Source organism: Grammomys surdaster, unplaced genomic scaffold (assembly GCF_004785775.1).
Source record: "Grammomys surdaster isolate TR1022 unplaced genomic scaffold, NIH_TR_1.0 146, whole genome shotgun sequence".
NCBI classification, from domain to species: Eukaryota; Metazoa; Chordata; class Mammalia; order Rodentia; family Muridae; genus Grammomys; species Grammomys surdaster.
Window position 1 is genome coordinate 1,767,984 of NW_021604604.1, and position 23,270 is coordinate 1,791,253.

General features: G+C 43.4%; 1 protein-coding gene across 1 annotated transcript in view; it reads left to right on the forward strand.

Moving 5' to 3' along the window:
* The window catches only part of Prtfdc1 (phosphoribosyl transferase domain containing 1), a 93,694-nt gene that overhangs the window by 68,435 nt on the left and 1,989 nt on the right, over positions 1–23,270 (forward strand). Inside the window, exons 4-8 of the mRNA XM_028764878.1 lie at positions 6,724–6,789; positions 17,181–17,198; positions 18,478–18,560; positions 18,976–19,022; positions 22,479–22,555. Coding sequence (XP_028620711.1) covers positions 6,724–6,789; positions 17,181–17,198; positions 18,478–18,560; positions 18,976–19,022; positions 22,479–22,555 — 291 coding nt within the window. The remainder of the gene's footprint in view (positions 1–6,723; positions 6,790–17,180; positions 17,199–18,477; positions 18,561–18,975; positions 19,023–22,478; positions 22,556–23,270) is intronic.

Here is a 23,270-nt window from a genome sequence, read left to right on the forward strand (position 1 = left end):
GACAGTCAGAGATACACAGACCTTGTCTCAGAAAGAAGGGGGGCACCTGTGACTGGAACCTGGGGGTCTGTTCTAGGGTAGTGAACACTAGCAATCTGTTCACTCTGTCTCTAGTTTCTCCTTCACCATTCCCACCCCAGAGACGTTCAAAATGGGTTTCTAAACAAAAACTCTTTCAGAAGCAAAATGTATTTAAAGAAACAGAAAAAAAAATCCTAAATAAAACAGTAAGACAATGTCAAAGGATGGTGAATCGCCAAACATTAGCATAGTAGTTTTCAGCCTTTGATGTAGTCATGGAAATTGCCCCCCCATATACACATCTTCCTTTGAATCCAGTATGTGAGACCCCACATTTGAAAGCAGGCACAGAAGCAGATAACGCACGAGGCTCTGTGTTGTATCCTCGCTGTGCTGAGACATCCCACGCAGCTCAAGGAACTAAGGGATCCAATTAAGAGTCATGTCTGACCTCACTTCCATGCTGGAAAACTAGGACACCAGAACCAGCTCAGTTATCCTCATTATCTGGCTTGGTATCAAATGCCCTAAAAAGAAAGGACTCAGTGAGCCCTGTACGACACCTTAACAAGAAGTTTCCCTCTGTGATCATTGAATTTTCATGGAATGAAATGTTTCTGTTCTGCATTGATGTCCACTTCCTGGAGCATCAGTGGCCAGCATCTGTGTCGGGGAGGATGCTGGGGATGCTTGCAGCCTAGAGGTTTCAGAGCAAATTGCTCTGACTTGGAAATTGAGTGGCTTAGAGAATGGTTCTTTTGTTTATTTACATTCTTGGATTTCCTCTTCCCGTTCTTTGGTAGGACAGGATATTTTCAGTAGTTACTCTTCCTCAGTTTGTTTTCCACTGAGTGATATCTAAGTAGTCCAATTCTGTATTCGGAATCACGTCACCTGCTGCAAGGCAGGTCACCTAAGCTAACTTTCCAAATATTTGTTCTAAGGATGACTGCGCTAAATGTCAGAGATTTCCTTTAGTATTTTAGTGTGTCTACTCTTCCTTTGTCAACAGCATTTATACTGTGATGTTCATTTCTCCTGGCCATTCGGCTGTTGTACTCCTTTCCCATGCTGCTCTGGGAGTCACTATCTGCTTCTTGTTTCTAGGATTCTAGGAAGGGATTGGGCCATGTCTTCTAGGCAGATCTAGGATGGAGCTGGGATCCATCACTTAGTCTGAGCTCTACTGAACCTTAATGAAATGGATAAACCCATTCATTCAAGACTCTTCTAAATTTTGTGGGAAGGGGAAACATCCAGCTTGCTTTATCAAGCTAGCACATCTGATTTAGAGATCCAGGAACAGAACACACCAATGCAGTCAGATGAAGTCAGGATGAGTTAACCCCAAGTTTAAAACAAAAATCTACCCTAGTTGGATATGTTAGTTTGTTTGTCTGTAATATATACAACTAACTTCATAGCCCCCTGAAGCCTTGCTAGAATTGCTACAGGGGAAATCATGACACCCCCCCACCTTCAGGTTCCTAATCTCGCCATAAAAGAATTTAAGAGCAGACTCAAGGAGAAGGCTAAGCACAGTTCCGTTAGAGTTTAAAAGAAAGCCAAGGCAGGGCAGCTGTAAACTGCTCCTGCTGTCTGGAGGAGAAAGATGGAGAAGAGAAGGAGCAAAAAGGCCATGTTGTTTATGCTGAGAGGTCAGACTCCTGGCCAACAAGCAGCTCCATGGCAAAATGGAAGGCTTTAAGAAGAGAGAAAGAAAGACCAAAGTGCTCAGGAAACTCAAAGTGTTAAAAGAAAGCATGCTCAGGGAAGAGAAGGAAAGAAGTGACACTGACTTACAAGCCATAGAGCTGTGTGAACTATTGTTGGGGTGGGGATAATAGGAAGGAAAAATACAGTATCTCATTAAAGGACTAATTATTCTGCCCATTGAGCTCTGTTTCCTAGGTGTGGTCCCTTAGCCAAGTGACTGACCCGGTTGATTGGAATGTTAGGCCTCCACACAAGGCCAGAGATTCTATTCCTTTGACCAGGAGATTTTTTTTTTTTGACTCTAAGAGAATAAGACCAAAGAAATAAAACATAAGTGAGCAAGGACTGGAGGGAGAAAAAGAAGTCCTCCATGGGCAGGAGGTCAGCACTTAAGCTTTAGAAGGTGGACAGGTTGATGAAGATTACCGGCACTACACAGCAGAGAACGTACCAACCAAATGCCTATGGAGAGGATGGTCGGCAGCAGGGGAGGGGAGCCATAGGGGTACCAGAACAGCTCAGGAGCCAGTCACCGCCTTCTGAAAAGCTGAAGGAAGAGCACAATAGGATGAAAACAGCAAGGTTGGTCAGAAGTGTACAGATGGAGAGCTTGGACCTCTCAATTCCCCTTTCTGTCTCACAAGAAAAACAAAAACAAGAAAGAAATGGGGAGAGGCAGGAGAGCCTTTGGGGCTGCTTGGCAAGAATCTGACATGGGCCAAGGACAAGGAAATGGGCTGCTCGGCAGGAATATGACATTGGGCAAGGACAAGGAAGTGGACTTCAGGCAGGAATCTGACATTAGGCTAAAACAAAGACTTCAGGTAGGAATCTAAATCTTAGGCTAGAACAAAGAAGTAATTTCAGGCAGGAATCTAAATTTTAGGCTAGAACAAGGAAGTAGGCTTCAGACAGGAAAATGACCTGGGGCTAGGACAGGGAAGTAGAGTCAGATATTGTGGTCATCCTGATAAGCCCTGAGAAACAGTGATCATGGGAGTGTTCACGGAATTGTGTTCAATGCTTTCCTTGTTCTTTAACTATTTGTGTTTATTGTCTTGCTTGTTCATTCACTATTTGCATCTATTGTATTGCTAGTTCCTCAACCTAGAACTGACCTTAATACTTGCATGTAATTAAAATGGTATAAAAGCAAAAAGGAGGGGGTGGGTGGGATGGGGGTGGGGAGGGAATGGGAAAAGGGGATGACATCTGAAACGTAAATAAATAAAATATCCAATAAAAAAGAAATTTTAAAAAAGAGGAAGGGAGGGAGGGAGGGAAGGAGGGAGGAAGGAAGGAAGGAAGGAAGGAAGGAAGGAAGGAAGGAAGGAAGGAAGACTCACTTATTTTTATAGTCACTAAACCAGGGGAGCTGCTGACCCTCAGTGCCTTAGGGAGAGGCCATTTTCTAATGAACTAAAAAGGAAAAAAAATGATAATGAAGTTTACATTCCATCAGCTTACAACCATTGAAACAAATAACTGAGAAAACCAACTTATAAACAAGACAAGTGTGTGCTGTCTCTTGGTTCTGGAGGTTTCAGCCCGTGATTGATTGGCTGCATTGCTTTTGGGCCTGTGATGAGGCAGCAGCACATGACGGAGGGAGCATAGGAGCCATGCCACTGACCCTGTGACCAGGAAATGAGAGATGGAGTAGGAGAAAGGGTCATGGTGCCAGCTTCACTTTCAAGAACAAGCCCCCAGTGACAGGTTCTATTTCTGCTAAGCCCTTAAAGAGTCTACTACCTCCCAGTGCCTCCAAGATGGAGACCACACTGTTAACATGGTGGCAGTGCTGGAGTACTTGTCATCCAAACACTTGCTGTTAAGTAAGTGTCTGATGGGCCAAAGGCTGGCCACATGCCATTCTCTGTTCCCAGGGTTCCATGTCAGTCAATCCACTTGATCTTCAGAACAACCCACAGGAAGGAGACAGAGCAAGAACGAAAATAGCCAAAACATAAAACAGAAATAAAAAAATCAAAACCCTACTGGATGTTGGGGTTGATCTTGTGATCTTGTGCTACAGTGTATTGAAATGCTAAATTTTGTACCCCAAGATCTGGTTGCCCCAAAAAGAGCAAATCGTCATGTACACCAGCTTTTAATGTGCAAACCTTGCTCCTAACATTAACTGATCAACAAACGGCTAAAGCCTGTGATTGGGCTTGGGCAGTAGGAAGAGAGAAAGGTGGGACTTAAGGATCCAGTGAGAGGTCTCAGGAGAGACCAAGAGAGAAAGACAAGGAGAGGAGGAAGTGGCCATGAGAGGAGATGAACCATGAGCACGTGGTCAGGAGAAACAGCAAGTAACAAGGGACATATGGCTGGAACATAAGATAAAATAGCTCAAAACCAACCCAATCTGGCTTACAGTTTATAAAAATAATATCAAGATTGGGTGTCTTTTATATGGGCAAGCCAGAGAATATAAAAATATCATTTACAACTAGATATTAAGACATTCCAGAACTGTGAAAATTTTAAGAATAGAGTTTTAATATTAGGAAAAGTTAATTCACTATTTCCTATGAATAACTAATTAGAAAGTCAAACTAGTGAGTTGAGCCTATCGGGTAAATTAATACTAGAATGGGCGTGTTAGATTGGACAAATGTAGAAACTGACCCTTATACATGAGGATAAAATTTATGACTTTTAAAAATTGGCATTTCTAGCCAATTTCCCCCCTCTATGGGGGGGGGGGAAATAAACAATTCAGTAAAGGGTGTTAGGATAATTGACTATATACACACTTGGAAGATATATCTTCCAGATAGGTTAAGAACAGATCTAATATTAAAAACATATTTAGAAACTTGGACTCATTTGTAAATGAGACTGTCTTGGCAGCAGGCTGTGTGACTTTGAGTACAGTATTTAGTTTTCTGATGGTCTGTGCTTGTTATTGTTGTTGTTGTTTCTGACAAAACAAATACAAAACCAATAGGGTAGAGATAAACATTCAATAGAGTGGGTATAATAACAGAATTGTTTCACAATGTACTCTGAGCTTTGTAGTTTAGCAATTGCATCCAGCTATGTATATCCCTGACCTGAAGTTGTGTTTCTCCTGAAGCTGGTTACAACTTAGCAGACTCTAACACACAGATATTCCGATGCTGAACAGTGCTATCTCAGTACCCCTGGGGGTGATAAGAAAGCATTTCTTAAAAATTGGAAATTTTTAAATTAAATTAAGAAAGCATTTCTTAAAAATTGGAATTTCTTAAAAATGTATGTATGTGTTTGTGTATACCATATGAGTGCAGTTACTCCCTAGAGGCCACAGAGGGTGTTGGATCCCTTAGAACTGCTAACATGGGTCTTCTAGGAGGGTAGCAAAAGCGATTAGCCACGGAGATGACTCTTCAGCCCTCCTTTGACATATTTTTTCTTTATTTTTTTTTCTTTTTTCTTTTTTGGTTTTTCAAGACAGGGTTTCTCTGTGTAGTTCTGGCTGTCCTGGAACTCACTCTGTAGTCCAGGCTGGCCTCGAACTCAGAAATTCACCTGCCTCTGCCTCCCAAGTGCTGGGATTAAAGGCGTGCGCCACCACCGCCCGGCTGACATTTTTTTTCAAAGTTTTTTTTTTTTCACAGCCACTACCAGATCAGCTTGTGAATGTGATTGTCTTCACCAGTACAAAAACAGCCTAGAATTCTGGATACCCAGTGTTCTTCTCTTTCAAAGATCAGACTATCTAATTTAAGGGTTCACCTTCACCCTTCCCCTCCAGTGATGCTCTAAGGAGAAATGCTTCAGCAAGTACAAGGGACCTATTTATTTATTTATTTATTTATTTATTTATCTATTTTCAAGGAAATTCCTCTAGGAGCTAGCTTGAGGGACTTGAAGTAGCCTCCAGCTGTTTTCTCTATACTGCTAAACCCTGGGTCTGCCTGACCCTTTGGGATGAATGTTAACGGAATGAGAGAAAACTTTGTCAAGACAAGGGACTGCTAGACTGGCTTAAGAATAGCTGTCTGCATCAGTAACTGAGGACAGCTCCTGCTTCAGCTTCAGGACCTCCTGTTTGAGCACAGCACACTAGACCACGACTGGCTTCTCGGGTTTATCAGTTGGATCAAGGCATTGCCACATCACCACATTCTGACTTTGGTCAGGAGCAGACTGGCTGAGTCTGTCTGCTTGAGTTCCTCTAGTGTGTGCCTGTCATTAGAGAGGGGCCAAGTTTGATTTCCATTTTGTCCCTAAGTGATTCTTGTAAGGTGCACTTTAAAAACGAGTATTTGCCTGTTTGTATGCTTGCTTGTTTTTTTTTTTTGCTTTTTGAGGCTTTTTTTTTTTTAGGACTCAGTAATGTTTGATATCTAAACATTGAAAACATGAATGATCAGCTCATTTTTAGAAGATTTGGATTAAAAAAATTAATCTCCCCAGTTCTTATATTCTTGGAGCAACAGAAGGCTTGCTCGGTCATTTCAGAAGACCAAATCTCTCTTGCACTATGGTCTGTTGGGATTATTCTTGTCATCAGATGAGGGGCTGAGTTTACAATGACAAAAAATAGACGAGGGCTCCATTTCTAGGCGGATCAGAATTTGATTGTTCTCTACGGCAAGAGCGAGCTTATTGGATGTCACTCAGCCCATCCCCCTGCCCCCCGGTTTCCTCACCTCAGTAAAGTTCAAGTGTGTGTCTTTTCCTATTTGTCTGCTTCAAGATAGGTATCATCTATGGTATATTAAGTTTGTCTATCGTCTCTCCAGCGGTCCATCCCCCCCCCTCCTCAGACTTTCCCCGCCAGCCAGTCATTAGCTGGCTTTGTCTCAAGAGCCTGCAGGAAAGTGGCTCTTGGTAACCATAGGCAACCATGAGCCCTTGCTAGCTATGTGTGCTGTATTTGCAAGGCACAATCTAGCTATTAACCAAAGAGATGGGAAAATGTGCTTTTAAGGTTCTCTTGTGCGCTACAATCATTGTCTTCCTTTTCTTTCCCCTCCCCCGTTTCTGTAGAATGATCGGTCCATGGGTGAGATGCAGATCATTGGAGGCGAGGATCTTTCAACACTGGCTGGCAAGGTTTGTTAATGTAACTTCTCAGTAGGCATACACTTCTGGGGACATCTATGTGACCTTCATGTCGGGTCAGAGCTGCAAATGCATTTCAAAAGCTCTCCCGGGTTTGCTAATTCATGCAAATAGATGTGTGAGGCCCTTTAATGATTTCTCCTGTCCAAAACACTGCCTGCAGAAAGCTTCCAGGACGTGCTGCAGACTAAATCCTCCCAGCTTCCAATTCCAGCCTTATTTCAGACAACAAAACCCCTGCGGCTGTTACTAGCTTCTTTTCTACTTGCTTTGTTGGCACCCCCACCCCAAAACAAGCTTTCTCCTTTGTCTGTTCTTCTGTGTCTGTTGCTTTGCAGCAGGCACTGTGGTAAGACATTTAAACAAGTTTATTGAAATGTACAGCATGGTATGGGGGCCACTTCTTGAGAGCATAGTTATTAGTCCTTTGCTGAAGAGCTAACATTACAGAGAAAGAGAGAGGGAGAGAGAGAGAAGAAAGGAGGCAGGAGGAAGGAGAAGGGGTAGAGAGGGAGAAAATGAAACCTACTAGACTTAGGGGGAAATACCCTATTTTTAATTTGGAGTTCCAGGCTTGCCCTCAACTAAGTATGAAGTGAAAGGACTATTTAGATCTAACACAATTTTAGGATCCCCAGGGAGGGCTGCTTTACCAGCAGGTGATTCTGGTGGAGTGTGACTTGAGATACAGACTTGCTGGAAAGAATGACAGCAACCAGCAACTGCAGAATTCGATTCTGTTCACCTATCCTGACCTGTGTTCATTACCCACAAACACCTTCGGCTTTCTAAGCTGAGTGTGTTGTTCTATTACACATGCTTAGTCTCCCATCCTTGGCAGTTCTTACTGTTACACAATCCCCAGATGGGGGAAAAACAGAACAGCAGCCGCGTTTCATAAAAATACATATCCTAAAGTTTGGAATGCTACTGGGATGCACGGACTCTTACTAGAAAACAGTTTCTCCTTCCGCTGAAGATAGCCTAGTGGGTTCCAGGAGTAGTAAATCTTGTTTTATGGCAACTGAAGTGAACTTGTTAATGTTAACATATTGCTGGGCTTCATTTGACATCACTACACTACAGCAGGAAATAGCCTAGGAAAGCTAAAATACTCGCAGCAATTTCCTGAAATTCATAGCTTTTAACACCCTGGAAGGGTTCTTTAAGTCATTTTAGCTTAGTTTTTCCATATAGTTACTACTCCACAAGGGCTGGATCATGTTCATTCTTTTACCGAAAGGACCATCAAAATGACAGCTCTGAAAGGATCCCTACCTTCTACGGCTTCTTCTCTCCTACTTTACCCGTTTGTTCTGCGGTGATTTCCCTCGCAGACATGCACGGGTATGCCTTTCAGACACTATAGAGGGTGGTGGAGGGGTGGCTTCTTGCCAGTGGTGGAGTAAGCAGAAGACATGGCAGGTGTTGGCTTTGGTGTCCACTGCTGTAAATTAGAGCCTAGCAGGTGTGCATTCAAGTGGACCATTAGGCAGGAGCGAATACAAGCAAGAGTCAACATTAACTCAATGCTGACAAGGCATTTTCTTTCCAACTTCCCAGTGCTATCTAGTTATAATCTATATTCCCCTGTTTGTGAAGACACATTTCTGCATGTTTAAATAGGTGCAAAGTAGAACTCCTTGGGCCAAGAACTTCTAAGATGAATCAACAATGACTAGTCACTCAGCAACTAACATACCCACTTGATTTGGAAGACTGAAGTTCAAGTGCCTAGCTCCCAGCAGATGGGAAAGCTAGGCGAGCCAGGGTCTGAGGTGAGCCAGGCAGACCCTCTCTCAGCCCTCAAAGACCTTCAGCTAATCAGGATATTTATCTACATTTTACCTCCCTGGCTGTCTTCCAACTCTTGACCTTTGTCACACAAAGTATAGTCTAGGCAGGCAAGTTTTTCTATAAAGAGTCAAATATAAATATTTTAGCCAGGCGGTGGTGGCGCACGCCTTTAATCCCAGCACTTGGGAGGCAGAGGCAGGTGGATTTCTGAGATCGAGGCCAGCCTGGTCTACAGAGTGAGTTCCAGGACAGCCAGAGCTACACAGAGGAACCCTGTCTTGAAAAACCAATAAATAAATAAATAAATAAATAAACAAACAAACATTTTAGACAGTGTGAACTAACTATTACAGCTCTTTGACTCCACTATAGCGTGAGAGCAACCAGAGGTGGTGCTGAAGCAAATGAATGTATTCAAATAACAATTACTAAAAATGTATTTATAAAAACGAGGATGAGGCCTAATGTGTCCCTGGGGCTATAGTTCATTGACATGATTCCTAGGGGCTTATTAGAAATGCAGAGTCTTAGGACCCATACCAAAGCTCTCGAGTTAGAATCCACCTTTGCCATCTCCTAGAGGGTCTCTTCTAACTTCAAGGTTTACAAGGCCCTGGACACCCCTTGTGGTGGTTTGAATAGACATGGCCCCCATAGACCCATGTGTTTGAATGCTTGGCCCATTGAAAGTGGCACTATTAGGAGGTGTGGCCTTGTTGGAGTAGGTGTGGCCTTGTTGGAGGAAGTGTGTCACTATGGAGGTGGGCTTTGAGGTCTCATATACTCAAGCTCCATTACCTGTGGCACAGTTTCCTTCTGCTGCCTGTAGATCAAGATGTAGAACACTCAGCTCCTTCCCCAGCACTATGTCTGCCTGTATGCTGTTTCCCTCCGAGATGATAATGAATGAAACCTTTAAAATGTAAGCCAGCCCAAATTAAATGTTTTCCTTTATAAGAGTTGTCATGGTCATGGTATCTTTTCATAGCAATAAAACCCTAACTGGGGCACCCCCAACCTGACGCCCACCCATACTGAACTTTCCTCTGAGCCCAACTTGCTGCCCTGAACTTGAGCCTTCAGTTAACTCTTGATAACCTTCAAACCATTCTCCACAAAGCTGCCCAAGGGATCTTCTTAAAATACAAATTGGGTTACTCGACTTACCAATTGAAACCTTTCAGTGGCCTCTTAACTAGCAGTTGCCAGACTTAACAAAAACAAAACAAAAACCCAAGAGCCCAGTCAAATTTGAACTTCAAACACTGAATAGATGTTCAGTATAAATACATAGTAAATATATTTACTCTAACTGTGCCTTGTGTGATATTTTGGACATACTCTAAAAATTTATTCATTGATTACTTGACCGTAAAATATAATTAAGTGTTTGTGGTTTACCTAGCAAGCCTTCCCCCAATGTTCTTTAAGTATGATCCAAATTCCTGACTACAGTAAATCCTGCTTGATCCAGCTGGCATCCCTACCACATTGTCATACTTTATTGGCCTCATGGCACTGCACCCTCACTAGCTAAGCCTTTCTTGCCAACCTTCTTCTTGGAATATACTTTCCTCTCTCTTAGGACTCAGCCCCAATGTCTGCTCTATACAGCACAGCTTCCTTGCATAGCAGTCAGGAATGAGACCATCCCCCAGCTCCAGTATGCATCTATCTGTATGTGAGCCCAACTCCCTTGGAGCCCTTTCTACAGTTTAGAATTTAGCATTTACTTACAAGCCTTTTTTTTATTATTATTTGTCCTTCCCCTGAGAAAATCAATGTGAAGTGGGTAGGGACCATTGTATTCACCACCTCAACCCTGTCCTCAGCCTGCTCCATCAGAGGTTAGAGTAAATACTGGATGAGCAGTGAGTGCATCATCTTACATAGGAATCAGAGAAATGGTTTCAGTCCGTCTTGAGCAAGGACATAGGGGGAAATGTTAAACCCAAGCCAAATTGGCCAGGCTTTTGGTGGTGAGTGATGGGATCCAAGACTAAACACATTTGCTGCTTCACAGAGGACGCTTTGGAAGGCAACAAAAGCTAGAGAGGGTAACAATGGAAGGACACATCAGAGCAACTGATTCCGGTTAGAGCTGGAGGGGAAAGTGTGGAGTGTCTGAGAGAGAGCAAAAAGCTTCAGGATTGAGGAAACTTAAAACCGAAGATGGAGGAAGTGAATCCTGCATGGCTAAGGGCAGGGGAGAAAATGACTGCTGCTGGGGTGTAGCAGTGGGAAGCAGAGTGCTTGTCTAGCTCGCATTCACAAGGCTCACAAGAATGGCCAGCACTACTGGGGAAAAAAAAGTTTTCATTTAACTGTAGAGATCTACTTTTCCTTATAAAATAAGGACTCTGTGTTACTCAAACTTTTTAGCACTGTAACAAAATACCTGAAAAAAGACAACTACAAAGAGGAAAGGTTCATTTTGCCTTACAGTTTCAGGGACCTTACATGGCCATTTGATGCCAGGTCTGCGGCAAGTCAGAACATCATGATAGAAAGGCATGGCGATTGGTGACGGGAGGGTGTGCCCACCTTGCTGGCCAAGAGAGGCTGGGTGTGTGTGTGTAGGGGGCGGGGGTTGTCTGCCAAATTAGACATAAATCACTTATCAAAGACATGCCCCAGCCACCTACTTCCGAATAGCAGAGTCATGAAGTTAGGTCCTCAAGCCATGGTCACCTTGAAGTAGTGCTACCACCTGGGTACAAAGCCTTCAACACAGGAGCCTTTGGGAAGGACAGTTTACATTCAACTCGCAATAGCTGGCTCTGTGACATGCTTCGTTCACCTGTTCAGTCTTGTCTGCCCAAGAAGAGTGGTCAAAATGACAAAGAAATCTAATAAGCAGAATCTCTTCACAACAAAGCAGATATGTGATGGGGAACAAGCTTAAGAGAAGAAAGCACTCAGCGCTTACTGGCTCCCTGGTTTAGCGGTTATAGAAGAATCCAAACTGTAACACATATCGGGATCGGGTAGCAGGGTTGTTACAGGTCATTATCTAACTTCCTCTTTCTCATATACTCACCATGCAATCCATTGGTTCAGTCAATACATTTGCACTTTTTCATATTACTACCCTACCAGGAATTTGGACTCGGCTTCTCTCACAGCGCTTAGCACCTCAAGAATAGCTCCCTGAGTCATTCCACAAATCCCTTTCCTTTGTACAAAAAGGAGAGGGAGAGGGAGAGGGAAGGGAAGAAGGAAAGGGAGGGGGAGGAGGTGCTGATGGTGATTAGGATGATGATTCTTGGAACTGTAGTGATCTTAAGGAGAAGATGGGTGTGGGAGAAACACAGAAGAGAATCAGACCTAGACTCGGGGAGGAAAGGGAAAGTAGGGAAACTAGACAGGGCTGGACCTGCATGACTAAGGAAACATGTCGGGAACTGAACAAGGAAATAATAAAATAGCTGAAAATGGAATTGGGTTGGGTTTATAGACTGATTGTCTCAATTTAAACAGATGAACTTGCTGAGTTTGGGCAGAGGTGACATCATAGAGCCATTTAAAAGGAAACTAATATAATCATGATATGTTGTACAAAATTCAGTCAAACAATTATGGATTTTATTTATTTAAGAAGAATTTTAAAAGATAGCGTGAACCTGATACAGTACGGTAGAAAGGAGTGCAGGAGGGAGGCAGGGCATAGGCTGAGTCTGTGTGTGCAGTACCTGGAAGACAAGTACTGCAGCCAAAATGAAGAGAGAGCCATAGAAATGGTTGTCACATGGTGTCATGAAAGGAAGAGTCTCAGAAAGCACATGGAAGCAGCTCGCCCTGTTCAGCTGTACCGCGTTTGTACCACAACGTGTACCACAACAGCCCTGGAACCTCTGAGGTCCTCACAAGTTGGAGTTCAGCTAAGAGGAAGTATCCCATCTTTCTCACTCACTCCCCATTCTCTGCTGCCTTCTTTCACTTTCAGGGGAGGCTGGTTGAGTCATGGCTTTAAATAGACCAGTGCTGTTGAATACAGTGAACCCTCATCAGTTCTGTTCAGTGGACTCTTGCGCTTAAAACCATCTACTCACTGGATTTAAGCTGTCTCTACAACACACTCTCACTCTGATTTTTTTTCCCGAGTTGATTTAATCCTGGCACTTCATAAAATGTGTGTGTATCCATTAAAGCAGGAAGATTCTATTCATGTCCAAGAGAAACCACTGAACGGCTTGAATAAAACTGAAAGGCGGGCAAGCAGGCCCAGATCTGGCAGTGAAGATACACAGCTGGGCAGGTTTCAGGGGAGGAGCGCCCCATCCCCAAATCAGTTTCTAATCAAATGCCAGAACGAAGCATTGAAACCTGCCAAATCCCGACAGCCAGCACCACCACCGGCAGCCTCTATTTAAATCATTCCCTTTTATTGCCTCTGACTAGGTTGAGAACAATAGTAGAAATGGCCACTGATGGACGACGCTGACAATTTTGTGAGTTATCATATAAAATAAAATGCTGACCAGCATTCCTTTCCCTGTGGGGTTTATATTCACACTCCTCTTCACAGCCAGCAACCCCCGCCCCACCATCCACCCCATCTTTGCCATACCAGTCTCTCTGAGGGTGACCACACCCACAACCCACCCCCACCCCCACTCCCCGCCGTTGCTGCTGCTGATCACTTTGTGTTTTCAAAGGTTAAAAGTAGGAATAGCCAACTTAAGAAAACCGTTTGTATGTGTATGATTCTTCCCTACCTTCTTGCCTCTTTCATAAGGAAAACTCCGTGTGAGGGGCTTTGCTCAGACCGCGAAGAGCAGCGAAACAACACACTGGAGGCTAGAGAGTCCCTACAGAATTTTTGCCTCCAGCCCCCACAGACTTTTACTGGCTCTCTGGGAGGAAGTGAGCTAGGTGTGAGGAGATGACTAAGACAGTAATTGGCAAACATCTCCAATTCAGCAATCCTGGTTATCAGATGGGAAGTGTTCTGGAGGCACAGAGTGTTCCGAAAAAAAAAAAAAAATCCCCAGCGTTGCCCACTCAAAAAGTGGGAATCTTAGTAGACTGCTCAGTACAAATTAAAAGCAGTAGACGGTAATGAAAGGTTGGTTAAGGAAAACTGCAGATCCTTAAAGATAGGTGGAGATGGTGTCTCGTAAGTAAAATGAGCTACAGAAAGTCAAAGAGATGGGCCAAGATTATCCATTTATCACACAGAGTTCTTTCTTCTTCCCTATCTCCTTCCTTCTTTCCTTCCTTCCTTCCTTCCTTCCTTCCTTCCTTCCTTCTTCCTTCTTTCCTTCCTTCCCTCCTTTTACAGAGTCTTGCTATATAACCCAGGTTGATCTAGAACTCATGATCTTCCTGCCTCTGCCTTCCTAGGTCCTCTGCTTACATGTGCACCACCATAGTTGGAGCACAAGCCTTTCTGGATCCCTTTTTTCTATCAGTCAGAGTCCTGTGCTGACCATATGAAGATGGGCTACTATTTGTCTTTTAGCCCTTGAGTCTAATCTTCGTGCATGGAAACCCAAGGGATGGTTCCCTTAGATACTAACACAACATTCCAAGGCTGGGACAATTACATCTATACCTTCTTCCTTCATGCTGTATCATCCCGTGGTAGAAAGTGGAAAGATAAGGAAGAGCAATGAAAGATTGACAGGGACCTTCCTCACTGTTATAACAATCTGCTATTAAGGCAACTAACCCATTCTTATAATGATGGTAATACTGTATTATTGAAGGCAGAACACATGGCTGGATCATCTTTTGTTGGGCCCCATCTTAATGTTTATTGATGGTTAATTTTCCAGCTCAGGAACTCTGGAGAATACGTTCAAAATATAGTAGAATCCAATGTCTACTCTTAGGTTGAACAGAGATATTTCAAAGGCTGTTTAAAGGACAATTGGGAAATTTTGAATATGCAGTTGGCTTTATGTGATACTAAGAATTTATTATTATTGATAGATGTGAGATTTTGCTTATATAAAATAGAGAATGGTACTGTAAGTTTAATCCTTTTTTAAAGCACACACAAATACATTTAAAGTCTTTAAAGTTAAATATGCATCAAAAGTTAAGCAAAGTTCAGGGCTTGGTGTAGCCTGGTGGTAGACTACTTGCTTACCTAGTACGTTTTCAGAGAAAGAGGAAGGAAGAGGGCATGAAGAGGGAAAATCTTTAGATTTTGTGCTTTCAAATATGCTTTGAATACATTTAAAAAACAAATTAGCTATATAAAATGTGTTAGTAAATATGTCAGGCTGAGGCTAGAACGTTTGGCTGGCATGCATAGCATTCAATCTCAGCCATGCAAAAAAAAATTATTTTAATGTGTGTATTTTTAGAAATGTAACATAGCAGCAGCAGATATGAGAAATCTAGGCCCACCAGCCTGGAAGACAGTGCAGAGGTCAAAGTGCCTGCCCCTTAAAGCAACACGTGGGGACAGGAGACATGAAGTGGGAAGAGCCATCTTCCTTAAAACCTTTCAAGCTTAACATATGTAGGAATTATTTTGACAATATATCTCAGCTCAATACCTATTCAAGTCCCACCTCCCACTGTAACTAACAGTCTTAAAATCATACTTAATCCTTTCAAAGTTGACACCTATTTTACGTTGTTTCGAAATTGAGGAGGGAAGAAGAGAGGGAGAGAGGAGAGACTTCTTTTCAGGACTTCTTACTTACTTAGACAAGCATGCATACTAACATATTTTGGAAAGAAATTTTGTTTACACGATTGAACCTAAAAGGGATTGTGAACAGGAAAATTCAATTAACCACAGGATTCTCTAAGCATCCTGGTTAGCTAATAGGCTTGGTCAAATCTTAGTCAAAGTGAAAATACACATCTAAGTTAAGTGGTGTGGAGTGAGGGCAAAGGTCATAGTAAGCCATATTGAAAATGTTAAAGGGACAGTCTTAGGGGGCTTGATGGTCTGACCCTCACATAGGACATTAATGTGCAGTACCATGGAGAGGACACATGGGCTTTGAGAGTAAACAATATAGCCCTCCATCATGATGATAAACTAATATTCCTAATAAATGGGCTTAATAAGAATGTCCTACCTAAGAGAAAGCACTACCAGAAAGCATTTCTACATGTGTGACATGGCTTTGTTGTGGTTCTTGTATGGGTAGGTGACTTCTTAACATGTGTATTCATTAAACCTCTTTTGTATTAGATACAAAGAAGAAATGTGTAGTTTGATCTGAAATTAGTGTGTTACTTAATCAAGGATGAATGAAAGATTAAGAGCCTGGCAAGATGCCCCAGCAGGTTAAAGCACTTGCCCCCAAGCCTGACAGTCTGAGTGGAATCCCCAGATTGCACATGGCGGGAGAAGATAAGCCACTCCCCAATTTGTCTTCTGACCTTCACATGTGCACATGTGCCCACACAAAAATAAATAAAAATAAGAAAATAAATAAATAAATATAAAAAATATATAGCTATAAAGTAAAAGTGCATTACTTACTAGGAATATTCTCCCTGCGTGGTGAATGGAATGGTATATTAACACAGTCATAATTTGATGGGACAACATTGGCACATACTACTAATCCAATTAACTGAATGATTTTAATTCATTAATAAGCTTGATAGCCATTATTCTTTTTTTTAAAAAAAAAACAAACACTTTTTGCTTCTACATGCAGGCAATACAGTAGGGCCTGAGAGCACAGTAGTAAACAAGACAAACAACTCTCCACCACATGAAGTTTGGAATCTATGGGTGAAGAAGCTGTCTAACAAGAAATTGGGATAAAACATAATTTATGTTCTTGAGGGGGAAATAGATGAATATCTGGTGAGCATTTATCAAGGGATCTGGTCACGTCAGTAAAAACAACACCCCAGGCCCCTTGCAATGTTTTCGACGCCCTCACAGTATTTCCTCTGGGTTGATACAATGGGGATCTGAGTGGCTACATAGGATAGGGCTGTCACAGCTAAGTATATGTTCACCGCTGAGCATTCCTCCATTAATCTTGTAGTTTATGTTAGCTGGCTTTCCTGGTGAGCTTGTTATCCCAAAGGTGAGAGCCAGAAGGACATGGCACTATTGAGATGTCATAATTGTATGGATAGTCCCTTCAAAGAGGCAACAAGGTCTGACATGAGCTTGCTACTAACCTGAGTATAGACAATAAAATTACAACATCAAGCAATCCCACAGAGCTATTAAAATGAATCTGGAACACTTAGGTTTCCTCGAATTCAGTGGTTCTCAACTTTCCTGATGCTAACCCCTTAGTACAGTTTCTTATGTTCTGGTGACTTCCAACTATAAAATTATTTTTGTTGCTACTTCATAACTGTAGTTTTGCTACCGTTGTGAATCATACTGTAAATATTTGATATCCATATGGCCTGTGAAAAGGGCCTAATGGGGTTGTAGCCCACAGGTTGAGAACCAGTACTCTAATTGTTTAGATCTGTAGGATGGACAAGGCCTACAAAGCACTCTGTGAAATTCTAACTGTAAGCAAAACTTGCATTTATCCTGTGACCCAGGCTTTGTTTGTTTGTTTGTTTGTTTGTTTGTTTGTTTGTTTTAATCATATTCTGAAATGTTGGGGGTTTTGTTCTTTATTTCCCTCCAGAATGTCCTCATTGTTGAGGTAAGCTGGCCTTTTCCTTTTCTGTATTTGGAAGGTACAAGAATCCAATGGTGAGTTTTAAAATGCTGGCCCTGTTTATCAAATTAGCCAAGTTATTGAGTCCCCACTGTGTGTATTCTTCAACTCACGGTGAGCAGAAGCCAACTATAGTCACTGGCTTTAACTAATTTAGAATCGACACTTTACAATGACTATTTGATAGTCGGCCCTGTTTTATATCCAACCTCACATACCTCTCCATCCGTTCTTGTGTGGATTTATAATCAGTTGTAGGGAGAGTAACGTGGCTTGTAGAACTAGTCGATACATTCACTGTCATTTATTTAACAGGAAAACAAAGGCTAGAACTCTCCTCACCCAGTGACCTCTAATGCTTTTAATCCATTCTCAAGCCTCAGAAATCTTAAATTCAGTCAATGAACACGTCGATCCAAGGGAAAGTTACGGAGTTTTGGTAGCAGTGGGTCTTTTGTTGCTGTTGTTCTGTTCAGAAAGAAATAGAAAGGTCGTCTTGTGACTGCCATAGGCTCCCATAGTCAATGGCCGTGCTCCTTCACTCCTTCAAGACACCATCTCATCAGCCCCTCAAAAGTCAAAGGATCTTGTTGTCCTCAGACTTCAGTCTCACATTCGCCAGTGTGGCCTTCCATATGCACAGCTCTGGCTTCACACAGCTCACAAGTAGACCCTCCAGCCAAATGAGTCACTGGGCCCTGGCTTCACTCAGGCCCGCTGTGGTCATCCTCCTCTCCTGACAGCTGAATTCTGTCAGGAGGACAATAAATTGCAGCAGCCAATTCTATGTAATTGCGCATCCACAGCTCATCAGAGGCAGAGACCCTGGTGCTCACGGCAGCCAAAGAGCTCGGACCTCCTGGCTGTCACCAGCTGCTGCCCAGACACATTTAGCTTCCCAGCCAGGGTATCCCCTAAGGAGTAGGGAGGCTGAGGAGGTGTTTATCTGTTCAGTGTATTCAGATGTACATCCCAGGTCCATGAAAATTCATGTGTCTCATGTATTGTGAAATGTAACCTCCAGGCCAAATTTAGTCCCTGACTGTGGATGCAGAAGCCTGGGTACTCTCAATGAGGAAGGGCCCACATCCTCTCCAAAGGCTGAACTGAATCCTTCGACATAGGCGATTCTGCTTCCTGTGTTGACTCCCATTGGTTGCCATTTGAAATTAACGTGCATTTCATTAATAAGGAATCGCTCTGCAGACGTAAGAGCATTATGCTGTGCAAACTGCCTTGTTGAACTTGTCTGCTTTTTGCAAAGGATGTTGTTGGAACCGGGAGGACCATGAAAGCCCTACTCAGCAGCATTGAGAAATACAAACCCAACATGGTGAAGGTAGCCAGGTGAGTCAGACACCACAGCACCATCCTCTGTCCTCCAAAACAAGACCAAGAGGGACCCCTCTCACAGAGCACTGTTCCCAGCCATTGGCCCTGTGCCTGGGGTGCTGTAGTTTGACCACCCTGACAAAGAACTCGCCTGAGAGAGAAAGGGGAGAGGAAGGCCCTTGACAGGGGCCCTGCTTGCTCCACACGCTTCCATGAGCAGCCAGGCGATCCCTGGGCGGTCGCTCAGCATGCTTCCTTCTATCCAGCATGGCCATGCCAGCCTTGAGCAGCAAAGGCAGGAGGTAAAGTAGGCCGTGGTGATGATGTCACTCCACAGGCTTGAGGAGGAGTGCAGAGCCCAAAGGTGTTTAATTTTCTTTGCAAATTCGCATCCCAATTTACTGGAGTAATTTTCTTTTTGTAATGGCAGTTTACTGGTGAAGAGGACAGCCAGAAGTGACAGCTTTAGACCTGACTGTAAGTGTTGCAGGGTTTGGGGGTGGGAGGGTTTCCTGGTGATGGTGTTTCACGCAGGACTGATAATCCTACAAATTCTTCACCTCCACCACCCTGTGAAGGAGGCTGCAGCTCTTTGAGAAACTGCTGCTTTATGTTTGTGTTTTTCACAACAACTCCATTCTATATATTGGATTTGTCTGCTTTTGTTTTGCTGTAGTTTCGAGAACCTCACTGGTATGTGATTCAGTCCAGGCTTCTATGCAACTCAGCTATGTAGCCCAGGCTGGCCACAAACAGGCATCTACCCTCTTGTCTCGGCCTGCAGAGTGCTGGGATTACAGGTGTGCACCACACCTCGGTGCATTGGAGGCTTCTTCTGTTACAGGTTATGCAGTTCATCAGTTTTGGGGTGAAGATAGACTTTCTCCCCTAGACTGATTCAGATAGTCAGGATCCCTGATTGACAGCTATTTTCACCAATCAAAAGCCACTACAAAGCTTTAGAAGGCTTCTCCCACCCCTTTCCAGACCCTGCTCATTTGTGGCATCTCCCTGCTACCTCCAACAAAAATTGAGGAACCCGGAACAAGGCATCTTCATACTTGAGTTCAGAAATGTGCTCTGGGAAACTTTCTTTGTCTGGTGCACTTTTCTCTCCTCCGTACAACAAGATTGACTCTGTTATCAGGAGGATTAAACAAGCCACTGATTTATTTATTATTCTAAACAAGAGGTGATTTTTTTTTTTACTTGTATAAGGCAGACTTCAGCTAAAATGTCTCACTTACATTTGCTCTAAAGCCCGTAGGATAATTTGGCTCAAATTCTCATCAGCAAGCTGAAAAAACATTAGGCAGAGAAGAATAGTATGGATAGGCCAGGCTCTCTTCATTCTAAACACAGGTCTCCTCTGCTGGGCTCCTAACCACACACCAGGTCACTTCTGGACACATAGAGAAAGCCAATGGCCTGTTCCTGTCAGTTACTGGCCTTGGGAACTGGTCTGTATGTCACCGACATTATATGAGGATATTAAGCAGAAATTTTGTGAGGAAATTATATTAAATGATGCTAAAAAGATAGGACTGAAGACACGACCCAGTGGTTAAAAACATGCTGCTTTTACAGGGGATCCAAGTTCTACACCCAACATCTACATGAGATAACTTGCAGCTACCAGTCACTCCATCTTCCTGGGGATGTGATGTGTCTGGCCTCCACAGTCACTTGCACACGCATGCACACGTGCCCACACACATTTTTAAATAATACCAGCTAACACTGTAAGAGGCTACGATGGGCCAGGCAAGGATCTTACAGGCAGGCACACAGGGGTAGGGGTTAATTAATTTAGTCTCTACAACTGGTTAGAGGCAGTTGCTATTGTTATGCCCATTTAGCATATGAAGAAATGGAACACAACAAGCTTAAAGAGATGCCAGGGTCATATAAGCAAATGAAGAGGGCCAGTAATGAGCCTAGGCAGTGACAACGTTTACAAACACTGCAGGAGCAGGGGGGGGGGCGGCCTTTAATCCCAGCACTTGGGAGGCAGAGACAGGTGAATTTCTGAGTTCGAGGCCAGCCTGGTCTACAGAGTGAGTTCCAGGACAGCCAGGGCTACACAGAGAGACCCTGTCTCAGAAAAAAAAAAAAAAAAAGACACTGCAGGAGTTGCAGTGAGTGGTGGGTGACTCTGATGCATGACAGCTCCAATGATTGTCAATACCTTATGTCACAGCAGTCTTCTACATGGCTTTGGGTTTCAGTTTGCACAGTCTGAATCGTCACACCTGTTGTAGGAATTATTATTAATGTAGGATTTCTTGGAATCTAACCCTGTTCTGTTAGCGCAGAATCTGTTTCTCCCTTCTTTCTGGAGTGCCAAGATAGCATTTTTGAGCGGTTCAGACTTTGTTACATGCTCAAATGCTAATGTCATTTCTTCTGCACTTGCTTCTCCTCTTTGAATTTGTTTCTCTTTGCTTAGACAGGAACCTCTGTGTAGCCCAGGCTAGCATCAAGCTTAAAAGCCTGCTGCCTCAGGTTCCCAGATACTGAGATTACAGGCATGCACTACTATCCACAGCTCCTCTTGAATTACTTTTCAAGAAACAGCAAGTTTAGGGAATCAAACAGGCTACTTAGTGACTTCACAATACAGGCCCCTAGAAAACTGACCCATGACTTTCTGTAAGTCTAAGATACTCCATGTGAAAACATATTGGGTCATGGAAATCAAAATGATGGGCCGGGCAGTGATGGCACATACCTTTAATTCCAGCACTGGGAAGGTAGAGGCAGGCAGATCTCTGAGTTCAAGATTAGCCTGGATTACAGAGGGAGTTAAGCCAAGAACTATGTAGAGAAACACTGTCTCAGGAAAAAAACAAAAGAAAACACCAAAGCTGGGCGGTGGTGGCACATGCCTTTAATCCCAGCACTTGGGAGGCAGAGGCAGGCGGATTTCTAAGTTCGAGGCCAGCCTGGTCTACAGAGTGAGTTCCAGGACAGCCAGGGCTACACAGAGAAACCCTGTCTCGAAAAACCAAAAAAAAAAAAAAACAAACACCAAAAACAAAACCTGGTAGTAACCGTGAAGATGGCTCCTAGCTCACAGGCTATCCCAAGGGCAGGTTCATGTAACTAAGCATACACATCTCTCTTCTATTGAATTGTAATAAATGAGCTTACGAGAGTCCCACACACTGAAGCAAGTTTGAAAACCACCGGACCACACATATCTATTCTGCCTGAAGATCTCTGGAAGAGAACCATTGTGTGTTTCTTGATAGACATCATCTGCCTTGCAGTGGTCTTCTCACTGTAAGCTCACTGTGAGCCCAAGTACCTTGTTCTGTATTTGCGTCCATTTCCTCTCATTCTGCCCTCATTAGAGATAAAGTACTCTTAGGACCCCAGCTTTGTCAATGGAGAGATCTGCACGGAGATAACCCTCACCTGGTCCCTCCTCACGCTGAACAAGCTCCTTTCCTGTCATCCTGTCCCTCAGGTTTTGCTTTCCAGTCCTTCAACCAGCTGAAGGCAGTGACACCCTGGGGGAATTGCTTCCTGGTAGCTGCTGCCAGAACACCTGATTATGTATGGCCATGCCATGGTGCTTTTGTATTCGAATGGTCCTTTGTGCTCTTAAGAGAATCTCCTTAGGCATTGTGACATTACATACTGCTCCCTTTGAACAAGCCCACTGTGGCTAGCTTCCACACTTTGTCACTCACTGGGCCTCCTGAGCTCTTCCTCAAACCTGAACTCTTGGGTTCCATTCCTCACACATGCTTGCTTGTTCACCTTGTGTCCCCAAGCTGTCACTGTCGTCCAGGCACCCGCTGGGCTTGTCCTGCATACTGCTTCTCTCTTCTCTTCTGCCTCACTGTTTAAGTGCCGCAGCAGGATATGGCGAGGGCATGCTTACATGCTCACTCTAAACTTTCTTCCTTGTCTCTTTCCGGTAAGATGCTGGATTTGAGATCCCAGATATCTTTGTGGTCGGCTATGCCTTAGACTACAATGAGTACTTCCGAGACCTTAACGTAAGTGTTGCAGACTAAACCCTAATCCTCTTTGCCTAAGAATGCTTAATACTAGCGTCAATTTAACAAAGTACTAAAAACAGTAGTAAGATGGTCAGGCACAGCTTGTGACTGCCAGTGAATGCTACCTGCAGGTCGGATACCAGAACCAAGGAGACAAGTGATCAGAATGGGGAAGCAGAACAATGGCCTACACGGATTTTTCTTCATAGTTATTGACAATGTCCAGCCAATCACCACAAACAGCTAATATTCTATCAGCCATTTCATGTCTGTGTCTGATATCGGGCTGCTGTGCCATTTCATGTCCCTGTCTGATAACAGACCACTGGGATTATAGTGACATTGTAAGAGTTAATTTGGAGAAGCTGCCTCAGCACACAGAAACAGCCCTCCAGCGTGGTACCCAATGAAGTGACCCTGATGGACCCTAAGTGATCTGGAGGAAGCATCTCACCCAAAGTAACCAACCAGTGTCTCACTATTAGAAATTAGAAAGCCAGCCAGGTAGTGGTGATGCATGCTTTTAAGCCCAGCATACAGGAGACAGAGGCAGGTGTATTTCTGTGAGTTTAAGGCCAACCTGATCTACAGAGGGAGTTCCAGGACAGCTAAAGCTACACAGAGAAACCCTGTCTCAAAACAAACAAGCAAACAAGCAAAAATGAAAAGGAAAGGAAAGGAAAGGAAAGGAAAGGAAAGGAAAGGAAAGGAA